The sequence below is a fragment of the Nerophis lumbriciformis genome, linkage group LG20 (genome assembly GCF_033978685.3).
Source record: "Nerophis lumbriciformis linkage group LG20, RoL_Nlum_v2.1, whole genome shotgun sequence".
Classification (NCBI taxonomy): domain Eukaryota; kingdom Metazoa; phylum Chordata; class Actinopteri; order Syngnathiformes; family Syngnathidae; genus Nerophis; species Nerophis lumbriciformis.
The window spans coordinates 38,665,100-38,687,113 of record NC_084567.2 but is presented as its reverse complement, the minus strand read 5'-3'; the positions used below and the strand labels follow the sequence as shown (position 1 = coordinate 38,687,113).

General features: G+C 42.0%; 1 protein-coding gene across 3 annotated transcripts in view; it reads left to right on the top strand.

The window, feature by feature from the left end:
- The window catches only part of igsf9a (immunoglobulin superfamily, member 9a), a 228,671-nt gene that overhangs the window by 132,076 nt on the left and 74,581 nt on the right, over nt 1-22,014 (top strand). For all 3 annotated transcript variants that reach the window (XM_061980875.2, XM_061980874.2, XM_061980872.2), the window contains exons 10-11: nt 4,674-4,816; nt 13,739-13,879. In XM_061980875.2, coding sequence (XP_061836859.2) covers nt 4,674-4,816; nt 13,739-13,879 — 284 coding nt within the window. The remainder of the gene's footprint in view (nt 1-4,673; nt 4,817-13,738; nt 13,880-22,014) is intronic.

The window sequence follows — 22,014 nt, the reverse complement described above, 5'->3', positions numbered from 1 at the left end:
ACACCATAATGATACTCCTATGTTGAAGCACAGTACAATCCATCAAACGGTACAGCTTCATAGCTTACCAAAGTCGTAGTAAAAACATTTTGACAGATTTTTGAGCGCCGTGTGTGTCATGTCTGTGTGATCATGTTTTTGTTTTGGTCATGTTCGTTTTGGTTTTTGGACTTTTTGTGCACTTTTGTTTTGTCACCATAGCAACCCATTAGTTTTCACCTGTCACGTCACGCACCTGTTTCACATTTTGAGTCACGCACCTGTTTTCGTTAATCATGTCTATAGTATTTAAGTTCATTGTTTTCAGTTTGTCGTTCTGACGACATCCCCACATTTATGCTCTGCGAATTTCTGACTTTTTTTCATGTCCATCGCTCACGCTGCTCCTTTTTGTCCATGCCAAAGTAAGTTTTTGTTCCATGTTTATAGTCTTTTTGGGTTTCATAGTTTGTTCTCCGCCATTGTGCGCGCTTTTCGTTTGTACTTTTTTGCTATAGTCTTTTGGATTCATAGTTTGTTCTCCGCCACTGTGAGCGCTTTTCGTTTGTACTTTTTTTGATATATTAAATAAATCATGTACTCACATTCCCGTCTCGCCCGAGCCAACTTTCCGTTGCATCCCGGAAAAGCAAACACCCAAGACCAAGTCATGACAGTGTGTAATGTTCTATATTCTCAATAGAACATTTAAAGCATTGGTGTTGTTTACTGGCGTCATTTTGCAGTCTACACATATCTCGTATGTGTGACTGCCATCTGCTGGTCACACTTATCATTATACCATGTACCAAATAAAATTGTTCAAGGTCGGTAAGTACAACCAGAATTATTCCGTACATTAGGCGCACCGGGTTATCAGGCGCACTGTCGAGTTTTGACAAAATGAAAGGATTTTAAGTGCGCCTTATAGTCCGAAAAATACGGTATTTCAACAAACTAAATAGGCACAGTTTGGATTTGAAAACAATCTTTTGACACTGACATGAAAAAGTCAAATACATGTCACATATGGGCAATCAATCAATCAATCAATGTTTATTTATATAGCCCTAAATCACAAGTGTCTCAAAGGGCTGCACAAGCCACAACGACATCCTCGGTTCAGGGCCCACATAAGGGCAAGGAAAAACTCACAACCCAGTGGGATGTCGATGTGAATGACTATGACAAACCTTGGAGAGGACCGCCCCCCCTCTAGGGGAGACCGGATGCAATGGACGTCCAGTGGGTCTGACATAATATTGTGAAAGTCCAGTCCATCATGGATCTAACATAATAGTGTGAGAGTCCAGTCCATAGTGGATCTAACATAATAGTGTGAGAGTCCAGTCCATAGTGGATCTAACATAATAGTGAGAGTCCAGTCCATAGTGGATCTAGCATAATAGTGAGAGTCCAGTCCATAGTGGATCTAACATAATAGAGTGAAAGTCCAGTCCATAGTGGATCTAACATAATAGTGAGAGTCCAGTCCATAGTGGATTTAACATAATAGTGAGAGAGTCCAGTCCATAGTGGATCTAACATAATAGTGAGAGTCCAGTCCATAGTGGATCTAACATAATAGTGATAGTCCAGTCCATAGTGGATCTAACATAATAGTGAGAGTCCAGTCCATAATAGATCTAACATAATAGTGTGAAAGTCCAGTCCATAGTGGATCTAGCATAATAGTGAGAGTCCAGTCCATAGTGGATCTAACATAATAGTGTGAGAGTCCAGTCCATAGTGGATCTAACATAATAGTGAGAGTCCAGTCCATAGTGGATCTAACATAATAGTGTGAAAGTCCAGTCTATAGTGGATCTAACATAATAGAGTGATAGTCCAGTCCATAGTGGATCTAACATAATAGTGAGAGTCCAGTCCATAGTGGATCTAACATAATAGTGAGAGTCAAGTCCATAGTGGATCTAACATAATAGTGTGAGAGTCCAGTCCATAGTGGATCCAACATAATAGTGAGAATCCAGTCCATAGTGGATCTAACATAATAGTGAGAGTCCAGTCCATAGTGGATCTAACATAATAGTGTGAGAGTCCAGTCCATAGTGGATCTAACATAATAGTGTGAGAGTCCAGTCCATAGTGGATCTAACATAACAGTGAGAGTCCAGTCCATAGTGGATCTAACATAATAGTGAGAGTCCAGTCCATAGTGGATCTAACATAATAGTGATAGTCCAGTCCATAGTGGATCTAACATAGTAGTGAGAGTCCAGTCCATAGTGGATCTAACATAATAGTGAGAGTCCAGTCCATAATAGATCTAACATAATAGTGTGAAAGTCCAGTCCATAGTGGATCTAGCATAATAGTGAGAGTCCAGTCCATAGTGGATCTAACATAATAGTGTGAGAGTCCAGTCCATAGTGGATCTAACATAATAGTGAGAGTCCAGTCCATAGTGGATCTAACATAATAGTGTGAAAGTCCAGTCTATAGTGGATCTAACATAATAGAGTGATAGTCCAGTCCATAGTGGATCTAACATAATAGTGAGAGTCCAGTCCATAGTGGATCTAACATAATAGTGAGAGTCCAGTCCATAGTGGATCTAACATAATAGTGTGAGAGTCCAGTCCATAGTGGATCCAACATAATAGTGAGAGTCCAGTCCATAGTGGATCTAACATAATAGTGAGAGTCCAGTCCATAGTGGATCTAACATAATAGTGTGAGAGTCCAGTCCATAGTGGATCTAACATAATAGTGTGAGAGTCCAGTCCATAGTGGATCTAACATAACAGTGAGAGTCCAGTCCATAGTGGATCTAACATAATAGTGAGAGTCCAGTCCATAGTGGATCTAACATAATAGTGTGAGAGTCCAGTCCATAGTGGATCCAACATAATAGTGAGAGTCCAGTCCATAGTGGATCTAACATAATAGTGAGAGTCCAGTCCATAGTGGATCTAACATAATAGTGTGAGAGTCCAGTCCATAGTGGATCTAACATAACAGTGAGAGTCCAGTCCATAGTGGATCTAACATAATAGTGAGAGTCCAGTCCATAGTGGATCTAACATAATAGTGAGAGTCCAGTCCATAGTGGATCTAACATAATAGTGAGAGTCCAGTCCATAGTGGATCTAACATAATAGTGAGAGTCCAGTCCATAGTGGATCTAACATAATAGTGAGAGTCCAGTCTATAGTGGATCTAACATAATAGAGTGAAAGTCCAGTCCATAGTGGATCTAACATAATAGTGAGAGTCCAGTCCATAGTGGATTTAACATAATAGTGAGAGAGTCCAGTCCATAGTGGATCTAACATAATAGTGAGAGTCCAGTCCATAGTGGATCTAACATAATAGTGATAGTCCAGTCCATAGTGGATCCAACATAGTAGTGAGAGTCCAGTCCATAGTGGATCTAAAATAATAGTGAGAGTCCAGTCCATAATAGATCTAACATAATAGTGTGAAAGTCCAGTCCATAGTGGATCTAGCATAATAGTGAGAGTCCAGTCCATAGTGGATCTAACATAATAGTGTGAGAGTCCAGTCCATAGTGGATCTAACATAATAGTGTGAAAGTCCAGTCTATAGTGGATCTAACATAATAGAGTGATAGTCCAGTCCATAGTGGATCTAACATAATAGTGAGAGTCCAGTCCATAGTGGATCTAACATAATAGTGAGAGTCCAGTCCATAGTGGATCTAACATAATAGTGTGAGAGTCCAGTCCATAGTGGATCCAACATAATAGTGAGAGTCCAGTCCATAGTGGATCTAACATAATAGTAAGAGTCCAGTCCATAGTGGGGCCAGCAGGAAACCATCCCGAGCGGAGACGGGTCAGCAGCACAGAGATGTCCCCAACCGATGCACAGGCGAGCAGTCCACCCCGGGTCCCGACTCTGGACAGCCAGCACTTCATCCATGGCCACCGGACCTGTGTCCCCCCTTCCACAAGGAAGAGGGGGGCAGAGGAGAAAAGAAAAGAAACGGCAGATCAACTGGTCTAAAAAGGGGGGTCTATTTAAAGGCTAGAGTATACAAATGAGTTTTAAGATGGGACTTAAATGCTTCTACTGAGGTAGCATCTCTAACTGTTACTGCTAGAACATTCCAGAGTACTGGAGCCCCAATAGAAAACGGTCTATAGCCCGCAGACTTTTTTTGGGCTCACTAATAAGCCGGAGTTCTTTGAAGGCAGATTTCTTGCCGGGACATATGGTACAATACAATCAGCAAGATAGGATGGCGCTAACTAAACTAATGGAAACTGAGCTGCAGTGTGATCACAGTCTAATTCTAGATGAAGATCCATTTGAATACTGTAACTTTGTTAGTAGCGTTCGTTCATTTACTGGTGAAACAATCTTTCTTTTAACGAAAGCCGTTAGTCCACTGGGCCATGACAAATGGTTGTTATTTGACATATGCAGTATTTATGACTCATAGTTCAATTATATGCTTGATTGATTGTGTAATTTATTCAACACGACTGAATAAATAAGTGCCATTTAGACCTGGAAAAACTTCCTTTGTGGGCCGCACATGTAAATATGATTATAGTTTATCCATCTGTTCTGCAAATCAGTCCAAAGTCACGTTGTAGTCTCGGTCTCGCCAGGATGGGACTTTCCTTGTCAATGAAATAGCGTGCTGTGGTTATTGAAACAAAATAAAACAAATTTAGTTGTATGCTTTTTCTTGTTCTCAGATCCAGCACAAGCTCTTCCCATGCCAGAGGAAAGCTATCTTCCTGCAGGCTTGAGCGGGATGGTGAACTGCTCCTCATTAGCTCAGCCTCCTCTGCTGCGTGTGCTCTGGACCAAGGATGGACAAGCACTTGATCTCTCCTTGGTAAGTAAGACACTGATTGAATTGCTCAGATCCCACATCAGGGCAAGGAAAAACTCAACCCAATGAGATGACAATGAGAAACCTTGGAGGGGACCGCAGATGCACGTTTGACGGCTTCGGCTTCTTTTTCTACTTCTTATGTGCAACTCAAACCGGCTTAAGCCGGACGGAAAAAGTAATCCAAGTATTGTAATCCAAGTATTTCCTTTTCTTTCTCTCGTGATGATCCCGATCACGGCCGATAGAAGAGGCCACGTGTTGAACGCCACGGTGTTTTACAAGCTAGATTTTGAGAAAACGCCCTCTTTGTGCTGAGCGGAAGTCAATGAAGCGGCCGTGTGTTTCGGTCGCGCTGCATTTTGGGAAATGTAGTGTTTTTCGTCCCGGCGAACGCCAGGGACAGTAGATATACTACAGTACAGTAACATGGCAACGTGGGCCTCCGACATCAAAGAGTTTTTCGCGTCTACACCTCGTGGGCACTAATAGATTTTTTTAATTTTTAATTTTTAATTTTTAATTTTTAATTTTTAATTTTTAATTTTTAATTTTTAATTTTTAATTTTAATTTTTTAATTTTTAATTTTTAATTTTAATTTTATTTTTTTTAATTAATTTTTAATTTTTAATTTTTTTTTTATTTATTATTTGATTTTTTTGATTTTTAATTTTTAATTAATTTTTTTATTTTATTTTATTATTTATTTATTTATTTATTTATTTATTTATTTATTTATTTATTTATTTTTTTTAATTTTTAATTTTATATTTTTTATTTTATATTTTTTCTTAATTTTAAATTTTTAGTTTTTTATTAGTAATTTTAAATTTTAAATTTAAATTTTTTTTTTCTTTTTTTTTTTTCTTAATTTTAAATTTTTAATTTTAAATTTTTTATTTGTAATTTTTTATTTTTTATTTTTAATATTTTATTTTTTATTTTTATTTTTTATTTTTTATTTTTTATTTTATTTGTAATTTGTAATTTGTAATTTTTAATTTTTAATATTTCATTTTTTTATTTTTTATTTTTTTTTCTTATTTTAAATTTTAAATTTTAAATTTTAAATTTTTTATTTTTTATTTTTTATTTTTAATATTTTATTAATTTTTAATTTTTAATTTTTAATTTTTAAATTTTTAATTTTGTATTTTTTCTTAATTTTAAATTTTTTATTTTTTATTTTTTATTTTTTATTTTTTATTTTTTATTTTTTATTTTTTATTTTTTATTTTTATTTTTTTATTTTTTATTTTTTATTTTTTATTTTTTATTTTTTATTTTTTATAAATTTTAAATTTTAAATTTTAAATTTTAAATTTTAAATTAAAATTTTTTTTATTTATTTTATTTATTTTTTTCTGATAGAGTTAAGAGCCGCATGAAACCAGCCAAAGAGCCGCACGAGGCTCGCGGGCCGCGGGTTGGCCAGGCCTGCTCTAAAGGGTTAGTGGCCACATGCGTGGACAGCACCTTTTAGCTCTTATTTCCAAAATTGTGTACACTACTGAATTGGGGTCTTATGGCCGCTTACGTGGACACTTATACTGCCATCTGGTGGTGTCAGAAGAGTATAACATACAATGGAATTTGGAAAAAAAAAAGCTTAAAAATAAGAATTAGCATGTCACTAAACATGAAGTACACGTTTGTGTACTTATGGACTAAGTACATCATATCAAAAGATGATTCTTAGTTTTTATTCTAATTAGGGTCCAATAAGCCCAAATAGCAAAGAGAAGTAAAAAAAAAGAAGCATGTAAACAAACAGCTTGGGCTTTAAGAGGTTAAATGATGCAAGCGAGTAATAAGACTTAGACTTAGACTTTTTATCGTCATTCAAATTTGAACTTTACAGTACAGATAAGAACAACATTTTGTTGCATTAGCTCATGGTAGTGCATGATTAAAAAAGCAATAAGGTGCATATATAAATAAACAAATAGGTTAGAGTACAGCTAAATATATTGCACTTTTTCATATGCATACACGTTTATGGATGTATGCAGCTTAACCAATCTGGCGCCCTAGGCAAGATTTTAGGTGGCGCCCCCCCACATCGGCAGTGAAGTGTATATACTCACAAGAAACCGAATAGCTTTGTCTTTGACCTTTTTTTTTACTTAAAGAAAGCAAATTAACAATCAGAATAGTTAACAAGATTTAAAAAAAAAAGAATAAATAAATGAATGCAAAAAATAAGAAATGAATATATGAAATACAATATTTTTACATACATATTGCTTAATTAACATTCATGATGTGCACTTTAACAACTAGGCTTACAACTATACCTAATATATAAAGGGGTGGAAAAGTGACTATTACCTGCAGGGCAAACATTAGCTAACCAGAAGGCAATAACAATGTAAACAAACACTAATGTTGTAACAAATAATATTTCTATTATATAGGCTTTACTTTGCATTTTAATTAACGTGGGATTATTTTTTGTATTTAGAAATAATAGTACCAACTTTTTTTTCTTTTTTCTCCAACATTTGTGGCACTGGCGTGGCGCCCCCTGATGGACGGCGCCCTTAGCATTTGCCTATACGGCCTATGCCACGCGCCGGCCCTGGATGTATGTTATATTGTCTTTTTTATTCCAGCGAGTTAATCCATTTTGGGGGAATCCATTTTGGGGGATAAGATGTGATTAGTCATTATTAATCCAAACTTAAAAGTGTGATTAGTCTGATTTAAAAAAAAAAAAAAAAAAAAAAAAAAAAACCCCGAATCATTTGACAGCACTTTTAAAACATGTACCGTATTTTTCGGAGTATAAGTCGCACCTGCCAAAAATGCATAATAAAGAAGGAAAAAAACATATATAAATCGCACTGGAGCCCGGCCAAACTATGAAAAAAAACTGCGACTTATAGTCCGAAAAATACGGTACTTTGATTTTGTTTGGAAAATCGACTTAATGCGATCACCCCACGCGTTGACACTCTGCCTGGTGGTGACGGACATGTCCGTGGACAAGACAGGCCACAGGAAGTGTGATATATCTCCTGCGGTGTGGCACAAAGGCTTTTAAAAGTCAGGCTGTTGCCAATTATCTCAGTCCTGTCGCTGTTGTCACAAGCGCTCACGGTCACGCTAACAACACGCCGTCACGGACTTATTCTGCTGCGTTTAATGGCCACGCTGACCTGAGACCCATCAGACAAAACACACGTCCTTTCTTGTGTTTGATGCCTTTTTTCTGACGAGGGTTAAAAAAAAACACCGAGCTCTTCAAAGGGCTGCAGAGGTCCAACATGCATTATGTTTCCGTTCAAAGCCACTTCCTGTCAACCGCTTTAAGAAACGGTGAATTGCCATTTAATTGATCTCATCGGTCAAATGACCTTTTAAACAAAAATAATAATAGATTTTATTCGTAAAAAGCACTTTACATTGAGCAAACAACCTCAAAGTGCTACAGTGTATTAAAAAAAATAAAATAAAAATAAAAAGACAATAAAAAATAAATAAAATAAAAACTAGGACAGCCTAATAGCTAGAACTAGTATGCATATATCTATAAAAAGGCTTTTTAAAAAAAAAAAAAAGGATTTTAAAGCCATTTTTAAAAACATCCACAGTCTGTGGTGCCCTCAGGTGGTCAGGGAGAGCGTTCCACAGACTGGGAGCGGCGGAGCAGAAAGCTCGGTCTCCCATAGTTCGTAGCTTTGTCCTCTGAGGTTGGAGGAGGTTAGCCTGTCCTCGCTGGTTTACGTGAGTCGGTGCATTCTACCGACACACAACTTGTACACAGTCGCGATCAAAAGTTTACACACACTTTGTGTGGAGGTTGCCCTTCAGTGGGTTCCTCGGACCACCAAACATTGTCACAAGAGCCCGGATCAGGGTTACAATGTGACAATCTGTCACTTCATTTCGGTTTGTTTCCATGTTTTTGTATTTACTTCCTGTCAGTGCTCTTATTTTGTTATACTTCCTGTTTGTTCCGCTGAGCACTGTTTTCTCCTCACCTGCCGTTGATTGGCAGCCTGTCCACATCTGCTGCCAATCAGCATATGTCTATTTATGTTTTCTCTCGAGCACTCCTCAGTGCTCGACGATAGACTATGTTTGGAACTGTTGTATGCAAGACTGCTACATTTCTCTGTTGTTTTATTATTAAAATCATCTTACCTGCTCATCCTCATCCTGGTTCTTGCATCTTGGGGTCACACAAACGGCAGCCATGCGAGTTCCTCACAGTATCGTCGAGCCAGAAGATTGTGTCCTCGCGAGAACCCCTGTCGGCGATGTACAGCCGACCTTCTGGACCGCACAATTTTTGGAGGACTTAAAAGCCAGGTTTGTGCGGTCCCAGCCCACAGCAGGCTCGGACCTTCCCTCTCCGCCTCGACCGCCGGTTCCGGCTCTCCGACCGGCGAGGCCACCGCCGCCTTCGCTCCTCCCGGCTCGGCCGCCGGTTCCGGCTCTCCGACCGGCTAGGCCACCGCCGCCTTCGCTCTTCCCGGCTCGGCCGCCGGTTCCGGCTCTCCGACCGGCTAGGCCACCGCCGCCTTCGCTCTTCCCGGCTCGGCCGCCGGTTCCGGATCTCCGACCGGCGCGGCCACTGCCGCCATCTTCCCCGTCGCCTGCTATGCATCCTGTCCCGGCTCCACGGCAATCGCCTGTGCCAGCGCACCGACCACCGGTTCCCACACCGCGTCGCACGCCAGTCGCAGCCCCGCGTCGCACGCCGGTCGCGGCGCCACGACAACCAACACCGGCTGAGTGCCCAGCACCCGTTCCTGCTCCAAGGCAGCTTCCAGCAGCTGCACCACGGCTGCCATCCCTTCCAGCACCCGCTCATCCTGCCAGTCCGGCGAAGGCTCCAGCGGAGCCCACCGTGATGTCCTTCCTGGCCTCCTGCTGGGACTCGGCGAGGGACGTGTCGTTTTCCCTCCTCCTGGCCCCCTTCCGCCCGTCCCTGGTTTTCGCACCGGGGGACATAAAAAACCTAGAACTCCTTCTCCCAGTGGTGGACGGCGTCTGGCATCCGCCTAGTGGAGGGGGGGCTACTACCAGCGGCAGTGCAGCCAAGCACACGCCGCTGTCATCCCCGCCATCGTCTCCTCCCAAGGAGACATCATCGTCTCTTTCCACGGCGCCGCCACCTTCATCTTCTCTGGCGCGCATTCGCACTGCGCGGACATCTTCCGCGTCACCGGTGGGACTCCACATGACACCGCCATCTTCCTGGTCGGCAGCGGATCCACCCACAACCACATCGTCTCTGGCGGGCTTTCGCAAGGCGCCGCCATCTTCATGGTCATCATCATCATCATCATCGTCGCCACCGGCTGCGCGACCTTCTCCTCATCCGCCAAAGATGCGGCGGTGTTATGGACTTCATCCGCGCTGTCGGCAGAGATCTGCAGAACCTGCGTGTGGACCTTCGCAGCTGTTGGTGCTCAGGTACCACGCGCTTCCGCCTCCTTGTCGGCCACTAATGTGGCCGTTCCGTGGTCGCCCGCCTCGCCAGTTCCAGCGGCGTTCAACGCGTCGCCGCCACCTGACTTTCCCTCGCTGGCTGCGGGGACACTTGGCCTGGCGACCCGCCGCCATGTCCTCCCTCCTCCCTCCCGTAATTTTTGGAGTTGTTTCCAGGGAACATCTGGAATCTGTTCCTTGAGGGGGGGGTCCTGTGACGATCTGTCACTTCATTTCGGTTTGTTTCCATGTTTTTGTATTTACTTCCTGTCAGTGCTCTTATTTTGTTATACTTCCTGTTTGTTCCGCTGAGCACTGTTTTCTCCTCACCTGCCGTTGATTGGCAGCCTGTCCACATCTGCTGCCAATCAGCATATGTCTATTTATGTTTTCTCTCGAGCACTCCTCAGTGCTCGACGATAGACTATGTTTGGAACTGTTGTATGCAAGACTGCTACATTTCTCTGTTGTTTTATTATTAAAATCATCTTACCTGCTCATCCTCATCCTGGTTCTTGCATCTTGGGGTCACACAAACGGCAGCCATGCGAGTTCCTCACATACAACACTGTTTTATTTTTCCTCACAAGGTGCGAGTGTTCTGCTTTCCAGCAAAAGTGTTTTTCTCTGTCCGTGTCTCGCTCCCACTCCAGCTCCAACAACGTGTCTCATTCCGGCTGCTGCTAATAAAGGCGACAGGTGATTAGATAACAAGGCGCCATCCACTCACCTGTCGCTGTCTTCAAGGCCGGTTCCTTGCACACCCCGTTCCGCGGCAGGCCCGCAGGCCACGCCCCCCCTCCACAACTTGTAAAGAACATAATGTCACGGCTGTCTTGAGTTTCCAGTCATTTCTACAACTCTTATTTTTTTGTGATAGAGTGATTGGAGCACATACTTGTTGGTCACAAAAAACATTCATGAAGTTTGCTTCTTTTATGAATTTATTATGGGTCTACTGGAAATGTGCTGGGTCAAAAGTATACATACAGCAATGTTAATATTTGCTTACATGTCCCTTGGCAAGTTTCCCTGCAATAAGGCGCTTTTGGTAGCCACCCACAAGCTTCTGCTTGAATTTTTGACCACTCCTCTTGACAAAATTGGTGCAGTTCAGCCAAATGTGTTGATTTTCTGACATGGACTTGTTTCTTCAGCATTGTCCACATGTTTAAGTCAGGACTTTGGGAAAGGCCATTCTAAAACCTTCATTCTAGCCTGATTTAGCCATTCCTTTACCACTTTTGATGTGTGTTTGGGGTCATTGTCCTGTTGGAACACCCAACTGCGCCCAAGACCCAACCTCCGGGCTGATGATTTTAGCTTGTCCTGAAGAATTTGGAGGTAATCCTCCTTTTTTCATTGTCCCATTTACTCTCTGTAAAGCACCAGTTCCATTGGCAGCAAAACAGGCCCAAAGCATAATACTACCACCACCATGCTTGACGGTAGGTCTGGTGTTCCTGAAATTAAAGGCCTCACCTTTTCTCCTCCAAACATATTGCTGGGTATTGTGGCCAAACAGCTCAATTTTTGTTTCAGAACTTTCCTCCAGAAGATGTCGGATGAAACAAAAATTGAGCTGTTTGGCCACAATACCCAGCAATATGTTTGGAGGAGAAAAGGTGAGGCCTTTAATCCCAGGAACACCATACCTACCGTCAAGCATGGTGGTGGTAGTATTATGCTCTGGGCCTGTTTTGCTGCCAATGGAACTGGTGCTTTACAGAGAGTAAATGGGACAATGAAAAAGGAGGATTACCTCCAAATTCTTCAGGATAAGCTAAAATCATCAGCCCGGAGGTTGGGTCTTGGGCGCAGTTGGGTGTTCCAACAGGACAATGACCCCAAACACACGTCAAAAGTGGTAAAGGAATGGCTATTTAAGGTTTTAGACTGGCCTTCCCAAAGTTCTGACTTAAACGTGTGGACAATGCTGAAGAAACAAGTCCATGAATTAATGTTTTTTTGTGACCAACAAGTATGTGCTCCAATCACTCTATCAGAAAAAAATAAGAGTTGTAGAAAGTATTGGAAACTCAAGACAGCCATGACATGATGTTCTTTACAAGTGTATGTACACTTTTGATCGCGACTGTAGATCATACTTGCCAACCCTCCCGGATTTTCCGGGAGACTCCCGAAATTCAGCGCCTCTCCCGAAAACGTCCCGGGACAAATTTTCTCCCGAAAATCTCCCGAAATTCAGGCGGAGCTGGAGGCCACGCCCCCTCCAGCTCCATGCGGACCTGAGTGACGTGTTGACAGCCTGTTCACACGTCCGCTTTCCCACAATATAAACAGCTAATGATCGAGGGCGAGTTCTTGGTTTATGTGGGTTTATTGTTAGGCAGTTTCATTAACGTCCTCCCAGCGCGGTAACAACACACAACAACAGCAGTCAAGTTTTCGTCTACCGTAAAGCAGTTCGTCTGCCGTAAACAGCAATGTTGTGACACTTTTAAACAGGACAATACTGCCATCTACTGTACATGCATATGTGACCCACCCATAATGTGTCACATTTTTGTGTTGATTTATTTATTTTATTTTGTGGTTTGAATTCGTTTTTGGAGCTGTCATTACACATTTATCAGTATTCACATTGGTCAGTAGGGGGCAGTAGGGTGTTTCTTCCCAATTGAATGCTATCACCTGCAGACCGGAAGTGTCTTGTCATTCTGATGAGCGCGACCAGTCTGAACAATTGAAACGTCCTGTGTGCTTTTTCCTCCTGTATAACAGGTTAGTTTTGGTGAATCAACTCACTGAATAATATCCATGTGATCTTTATAAGTTTAAGTACACATTCTGATGGTGGAGCCTAACTCTAAAGTGTTTGTGAGTTGTAGTTTGTATTTGTGAATGAATCCAGTGCACAGCTGCAGTAATCAATACAAAAAGGCGACGTGAGTGCGCAATGTTTATATAGGAACTTCTGATCCTAATTCAGACTCCCAAATTAGAGCTCCCGTTTTCTTATTGATTTTATAATGTATATTTGTATAATGTGTGTGTTCTGAAATAGTGACAGAGAATAGAACAAGGATGGACAATTCAACCCTTAGGAGATGAGTGTTATGTGTGTGTATATGTGTAAATAAATGAACACTGAAATTCAAGTATTTATTTTATTTATTTATATATATATATATATATATATATGTATACATATATATATATATATATATATATATATATATATATATATATATATATATATAGCTAGAATTCACTGAAAGTCAAGTATTTCTTATATATATATATATATATATATATATCTTAACCACGCCCCCCACCTCCCGAAATCGGAGGTCTCAAGGTTGGCAAGTATGCTGTAGACGTTGTTACAATGGATGTTGAATATAATATATGGAACTTTACCCACTCGATGCTAAAATGGAGCAAATGATGTAACTTGATTGAAGTGTGCATCGAAACAAGAAAAATGTAATTTTTTAATTTTGTTTTTATTCTCACAGTATCCAGGATGGACCCTGACACCAGAAGGCACTTTGCTTATGGCTACAGTCAACGATGATGCAGCGGGCGTATACACCTGCACCCCATACAACAGCTATAACACTATGGGACCATCTGGACCAACTCAAGTCATTCTGCAGGTTGGTGTCTACTAGAGATGCGCGGTTTGCGGACACAACCGCGGAGTCCGCGGATTATCCGCGGATCGGGCGGATGAAATTAAAAAAAATTAGATTTTATCCGCGGGTCGGGTCGGGCGGTTGAAATTAAAAAAAATTTGACTTTAAATAGATTCAGGCGGGTGGCAGTTAAACCAATTCGGAAATATATATACATAGTTAAATGTTGTTACCCACATACGAAAAACGAGCAGGCACCTGCAGCATATGCCACAACAGAAGAAGAAAAAAAAAAGAGATGGACACTTTTACGGAGCGGAGAAAGGACGCCTCGCCGGGGTCCGGGACCGAGGCCCCTTCCCCCGAGAGGGCCCCACCGGGAGCCGTAGCTGAGGCGATCCGCGAGAAGGGCCCGACGCACGTCCAGGGTCACCACCGCGCCCACCGCACGACACCCCGTCTTCGCCGCGGCCGGCGTCACGCGCAGCAGGTAAGCAGCTTACCTGCCCGCCACCCCCGTGGCCGGGGGCTCGTAACAGGGGTCACTCCGCGCGCTCCGCCCGCGCAGCTTACCTGCCCGCCACTCCTATTGCCGGGGGCGCGTAACAGGGGTCACTCCGCGCGCAGTGCGCTCACGAAAGGGGTGGGGCTCACCCTGGTTGATATAGACAGCAGGACGGTGGCCATGGAAGTCGGAACCCGCTAAGGAGTGTGTAACAACCCACCTGCCGAATCAACTAGCCCTGAAAATGGATGGCGCTGGAGCGTCGAGCCCATACCCGGCCGTCGCCGGCAGCGAGAGCCGCGAGGGCTAGGCCGCGACGAGTAGGATGGCCGCCGCAGTGCGCGCTGAAGCCTCGGGCGCGAGCCCGGGTGGAGCCGCCGCGGGTGCGAGGGACATCGCACCTCCACGGCTCCCATATGATTGCGCACTGGTGTGCGTCTGGGCCGTGACAGCGTGGCACGCATTGAATGTCTGTACTGCATTGGATCAGTCTCCTTTCTTTAACAGGCAAAAGCTTTATAACCTCACTAATGCCTTGCATCGTCTATATTAGATATATAACAACGGGCGGATGGCGGGCGGGTGCGGTTTTGATTAAATGTTAGTTCGGGTGGATGCGGATGGTTGACGACTTTCTGATGCATTTGCGGATGAAATAATTGCCTATCCGCGCATCTCTAGTGTCTACACAAGTGTTTTTTTTTTGTTTTTTTTTAATGTACCTTATTTTCCGGACCATAGGGTGCACCGGATTATAAGGCGCACTTCCGATGAGTGGGTCTAGTCAGGTCTATTTCCATACAATGGTAAATGGTAAATGTGTCGTACTTGTATAGCGCTTTTGTACCTTTTTAAGGAACTCAAAGCGCTTTGACACTATTTTCCACATTCACACATTCACACACTGATGGCGGGAGCTGCCATGCACGGCGCTAACCAGTCCCATCGGGAGCAAGGGGTGAAGTGTCTTGCTCAAGGACACAACGGACGTGACTTGGATGTTAGAAGGTGGCCCTCAGGTTGCTGGCACGGCCACTCTCCCAACTTCGCCACGCCGTCCCCCCAAAAGGTGCACCGGATTATAGAGTGCATTAAAGGGGTCATTAAAGGGGACGGCGTGGCGAAGTTGGTAGAGTGGCCGTGCCAGCAATCGGAGGGTTGCTGGTTACTGGGGTTCAATCCCCACCTTCTACCATCCCAGTCACGTCCGTTGTGTCCTTGGGCAAGACACTTCACCCCTTGCTCCTGATGGCTGCTGGTTAGCGCCTTGTATGGCAGCTCCCGCCATCAGTGTGTGAATGTGTGTGTGAATGGATGAATGTGGAAATAGTGTCAAAGCGCTTTGAGTACCTTGAAGGTAGAAAAGCGCTATACAAGTATAATCCATTTATTATTTATCATTTATATTATGATTTTTTTTCTAAATGTAAAAGACTTCCTTGTGGACTACATCAGTGGTCCCCAACCACCGGGCTGCAGCCCGATACCGGTCCGTGGATCGATTGGTACCGGGCCGCACAAGAAATAAAAAATAAAAAAATAAAAAAATAATTTTTTTTATTAAATCAACATAAAAAACACAATTAGTGCACCAACCCAAAAACCTCCCTCCCCCATTTACACTTATTCGCAGAAAAGGGTTGTTTCTTTCCGTTATTAATAGTAGTACCTCCCTTAGGTAAAACGGAATCCATCCTATTTGGGTCCTAAATCAACCTTAAGAAAGGCAGTGACTTCATTATAAAAGTGGGTGACATTGTTATCACCAGGAAAGATGAGGTCACCTACCTAGGTTCCATTCTAGAGGCTAATCTTTCCTGTGATAAAATGGCAACCAAGGTAATCAAAAAGGTCAACCAACGAACGAGATTTCCCTACAGAATCTCCTCTCTGGTCAACAAAAGCTCCATGAAGATTCTAGCGGGAACTCTCATTCAACCCTTTTTCCATTAAGCATGCACCTCCTGGTACCCTAGCACCTCCAAAACCCTCAAATCTAAACTCCAAACATCCCAGAACAAGCTAATCAGATTACTTCTAGACCTCCACCCCAGATCACACCTCAATCCTACCCACTTCTCCAAAGTGGGCTGGCTCAGGGTGGAGGACAGAGTAAAACAACTTACACTGAGCCTAGTCTATAGAGATGTCTAGAGATGTCCGATAATATCGGACTGCCAATATTATCGGTCGATAAATGTTTTAAAATGTGGTATCGGAAATTATCGGTATCGGATTCAAAAAGTAAAATGTATAACTTTTTAAAACGCCGCTGTACGGAGGCACGTAGGGAGAAGTACAAAGCGTCTTTGAGTCATACTTGCCAACCCTCCCGATTTTCCCTGGAGACTCCCGAATTTCAATGCCCTCCCACAAATCTCCCGGGGCAACCATTCTCCCGAATTTCTCCCCATTTCCACCCAAACAACAATATTGGGGGCGTGCCTTAAAGGCACTGCCTTTGCGAGCCGGCCCAATCACGTAATATCTACGGATTTTCACACACACAAGTGAATGCAAGCATACTTGGTCAACAGCCATACAGGTCACACTGAGGGTGGCCGTATAAACAACTTTAACACTGTTACAAATATGCGCCACACTGTGAACCCACACCAAACAAGAATGACAAACACATTTCGGGAGAACATCCGCACCGTAGCACAACATTGACACAACAGAACAAATACCCAGAAACCCTTGCAGCACCAACTCTTCCGGGACGCTACAATATACACCCCCCGCCCCAACCCCGACCTCAACCTCCTCATGCTCTCTCAGGGAGAGCATGTCCCAAATTCCAAGCTGCTGTTTTGAGGCATGTTCAAAAAAATAATGCACTTTGTGACTTCAATAATAAATATGGCAGTGCCATGTTGGCATTTTTTTTCCATAACTTGAGTTGATTTATTTTGGAAAACCTTGTTACATTGTTTAATGCATCCAGCAGGGCATCACAACAAAATTAGGCATAATATATCGTATATATCGTATAATAGACTGTATATATCGGTATCGGTTGATATTGGAATCGGTAATTAAGAGTTGGACAATATCGGAACATCGGATATCGGCAAAAAAGCCATTATCGGACATCTCTATTCGCTACACCTCCCTGATACCGAAGTACATGTCAAACTACTTCCTTAACGTAAATGACCGCCATAACCACAACACCAGGGGGAGCTCCACAAACCACGTTAAACCCAGATTCCGATCTAACAAAGATCTTAACTCATTCTCCTTCTATGCCACATCAATATAGAATGCACTCCCAACAGGTGTAAAGGAAAGTGCATCTCTATCCTCCTTCAAAACCGCACTAAAAGAACACCTCCAGGCAACTACAACCCTAGACTAACACCCTCCCCCCCACCACATCCCACCTCCCTGGATTGTAAATAATCAAATGTATATACTCGTTCTTATGCTTTCTGAGCTCACTATGTTCACTGCTCGCTGTACATATCCTACCAAGTCAGACCTACACTGTTTCAATGTCCATTTCTCTGATGATATAATTGTTGATGACTGAAGTATGCTGATATCAACCAAATCTAACCTCCCCCCTCCGCATCGCACCCCCCGGATTGTAAATAATGTAAATAATTCAATGTATATACTCTGATGATTAACTTGTGTGATGACTATATTATGATGATAGTACATATTTGTACCATGAATTGGTTAACGTGGACCCCGACTTGTTGAAAAACTTATTGGGGTGTTACCATTTAGTGGTCAATTGTGCAGAATATGTACTATACTGTGACATCTACTAATGGAAGTTTCAATCAATCAATTAATCAATCAAACCTCAACTTGTGAGTTTAATTGGCTCTTAACTGGTACATACTATTCCGCCTATGCATGTACTAATTTATGGGAATGTAACCCTGAAGTGTCGTTAAATGAGGACCACCCATTAATAGTTTTTTTCTTTAATGTAGCATAATGATTATGAAAGGCATTTTATATTTCTGTACAGTGCACTGCAGAAACTGAAATCTGAGTAAGATTAATTATCTCAAATAAGGGTGATATTTGCTTATTTTCTGTCTGATAAGATAATTCTTCTCACTAAGCAGATTTTATGTTAGAGTGTTTTACTTGTTTTAAGTGTTTTGGTCCTAAATGATCTCAGTAAGATATTACAGCTTGTTGCTGAGATTTGATGACCTATATTGAGTAAAACATGCTTGAAACTAGAATATCAAGTGTTGCAAAGCTGTGTCATCAACACTCACAAGTATAAAACTACCTTTTTAAAGTAATCATTTCTTATTTCAAGCATGGGAAAAAAAATCATGACTTTGACACAATTGTGTCTCATAATTAAAACAGATGACAGCCAAATGCTGTTTTATTTTCAATGAAACAATAGAAAACACGTACTCATATAGTAGTACAGTTGGCACAGTACAGTAAACTGACAGTTAATATTTAAATATTTAACATGTGACATTTCAAACAATTTTGAACAGAAATATTTCATGCACATTCAGATAAATGTCATGTCTGTGTGATCATGTTTTTGTTTTGGTCATGTTCGTTTTGGTTTTTGGACTTTTTGTGCACTTTTGTTTTGTCACCATAGCAACCATTAGTTTTCACCTGTCACGTCACGCACCTGTTTCACATTTTGAGTCACGCACCTGTTTTCGTTAATCATGTCTGTAGTATTTAAGTTCATTGTTTTCAGTTTGTCGTTCTGACGACATCTCCACATTTATGCTTCTGCACACTCTCCACACAGCCTTAAGACCCTTGCTGCTATTTTTTTCATGTCCATCGTTCACGTTGCTCCTTTTTGTCCATGCCAAGTAAGTTTTGTTTATTATTGCCACAGTTAGTGTTTTTTGTTGTTCATAGTTTTTGCCTTTGTGCAAGTGTTTGGTTTCATAGTTTGTTCTCCGCCATTGTGCGCGCCTTTTGTTTACTTCCTGTTTTTGTAGTTTAAATAAAAATGTACTTACATTCCCGTCTCGCCCGAGCCAACTTTCCGTTGCATCCCGGAAAAAGCATACACCCAAGACCAAGTTTTGACAATAAATTCTTCAAAATTATAATTAAAAAAATTTGGTCGGGGGCCGGGCTGTATGTATATATATATTTATACATATATATATATATATATATATATATATATATATATTCCTTGCGCACTAATTGACTGAAAGAGCACGCACTTGACGCGATGATGTCATGTTATCGATGGAAAAATGCATTTTTAGACAATATGATTTGCCTGAGCGGCTAGGAGACCTCGAGAGTAACAAGCGGTTGCCTTGTTTCCTTTCCATTAAGAACAATAAATTAGTTTTTAGTATAAGTTTGCTGGTTTCAGGAAATGTAATGCCGAGTGCATATCATTATGTCAAGATAATGGCACTAGCATTTACTTCATTTAAGAATATTTTACAACATATTGAGCTACCTAGAAAAGTGCACTTGTTATTAGTGAGAATATACTTATTTTAAGGTATTTTTGGGGTTTATTGAGGTTAGCTAATTTTACTTGTTTTGGAAAGTCTTGACAAGCCAATTTTTCTTGTACTATTGGCAGATAATTTTGCTTAGTTCAAATAAGTTTTTGAACACTAACTTTTTGCAGATTTTTCTTACGTATGACAACCACCGACCAATGAAGGTGTCGCTCTAGTTCAGGGGTCGGCAACCTGCGGCTCCGGAGCCGCATGCGGCTCTTTGATCACTCTGATGCGGCTCAGTTGCATACTTGCCGACCCCCCCCGATTTTCCCGGGAGACTTCCGGATTTCAGTGCCTCTCGCAGAAAACTCCCGGGATTAATATTCTCCGATTTTCACCCTTAAAATAATAATAAGGGCGTGCCATGATGGTACAGCATTTAGCGCCCTCTACAATCTGTATTAACAGCGTGCCAGCCCAGCCTCTTGTTATATGCATCTTCTGCTTGCACACGTAAGTGACAGCAAGGCATACTTGGTCAACAGCCACACAGGTTACACTGACGGTGGCCATATAAAACAACTTTAACACTCTTACTAATAATGCGCCACGCTTTGAACCAAAACCAAACAAGAATGACAAACCCATTTCGGGAGAACATCTGCACCTTAACACAACATAAACACAACAGAACAAATACCCAGAATCCCATGCAGCCCTGACTTTTCCGGGCTACATTATACACCCCTGCTACCACCAAACCCCGCCCCCACCCCAACCCTGCTCCCTCACACATCATAATGTAGCCCGGAAGAGTTAGGGCTGCATGGGATTCTGGGTATTTGTCCTGTTGTGTTTATGTTGTGTTACGGTGCAGATATTCTCCCGAAATGTGTTTGTCATTCTTGTTTGGTGTGGGTTCACAGTGTGGCGCATTATTAGTAAGAGTGTTAAAGTTTTTTATACCGCCACCGTCAGTGTAACCTGTGTGGTCGTTGACCAAGTATGCCTTGCTGTCACTTACGTGAGCAAGCAGAAGCCCCTAACAACGTGTGGCTGGGCCGGCACGTTGGTTGTAGTGGGCGAGAACGGTTGCCTTGAAATTTGTAGTCTGACGGAACAATCGGGAGGGTTGACAAGTATGACGATGTCAAGCGCCATTCATATAAAACCCGCGGGCCGCACTAACATTCCATTTTCATATTAAGATGTGGGCCGCGTGTCTGAGACCCTTGGTTAATACATATCACAAAGCAAAAAAAAAACTTTGTATGCAGTGTTATTAGGGCCCGCATGGCCCATTGTATAAGGACTCCCTTTGGGAGTCCTTATACAATGGGACATAAGGACCTATTGTATTTGTAAGGTTTTATTATTCTTTATTCTTCCGCCGCCACAACAAACTGTAATTTGACCCACTTAACATGCTTCAAAACTCACCATATTTGACCCACACATCAGGACCTGCGAAAATTACCTTTTTAAAAAAAAACGAACCCCAAAACTCAAAATTGCGCTCTAGCGCCCCCTAGGAAAAGAAAAACTAGACTGCCTATATCTCCCACTAGGAAGATCGGAGAGACATGAAACAAAAACCTGTATGTAGGTCTGACTTAGACCTAGTTTTCATAATTGTATATCATCGGGCAGAAATCAACAGGAAGTTGGCAATTCCCCCTTCAAGACAAAAAAGTACTAAAAACACTGTAATTTGACCCCCTTAACACGCTTCACAACTCACCGAACTGAACGCACACATCAGGACTGGCAAAAATTGCGAGCTAATAAAAAACCTAACCCCAAATTTAACAATTGCGCTCTAGAGCAATTTTTGAATAAAACGGAGAAAAAACTGCTCCTCGGAAGAAAAAAATGACAAAACTGCCTGTAACTCCCACTGGGAAGGTCGGAGAGACATGAAACGAAAACCTCTCCGTAGGTCTCACTTAGACCTACATTTCATAAATTGACAACCCCCAGCAAAAATCAACAGGAAGTTTGCTATTCCCCCTTCAAAACAAATTTTTTGTAAAAACCGGTCACCTTCCTTCAAAAACTAACTCCTCTGAGCGCGTTTGTTGTTTCAGCTTCAAACTAACACAGGAGAGAGTTTGAACCCTTGTGATTACAATGACAGAAGCGCTTTTTTTTCTAACTGCTCCGGTTTTGATTTTATGACCCTTCAAAGACCCGCTGCGCTGATGCTGCTGCGTTGCTGTTTT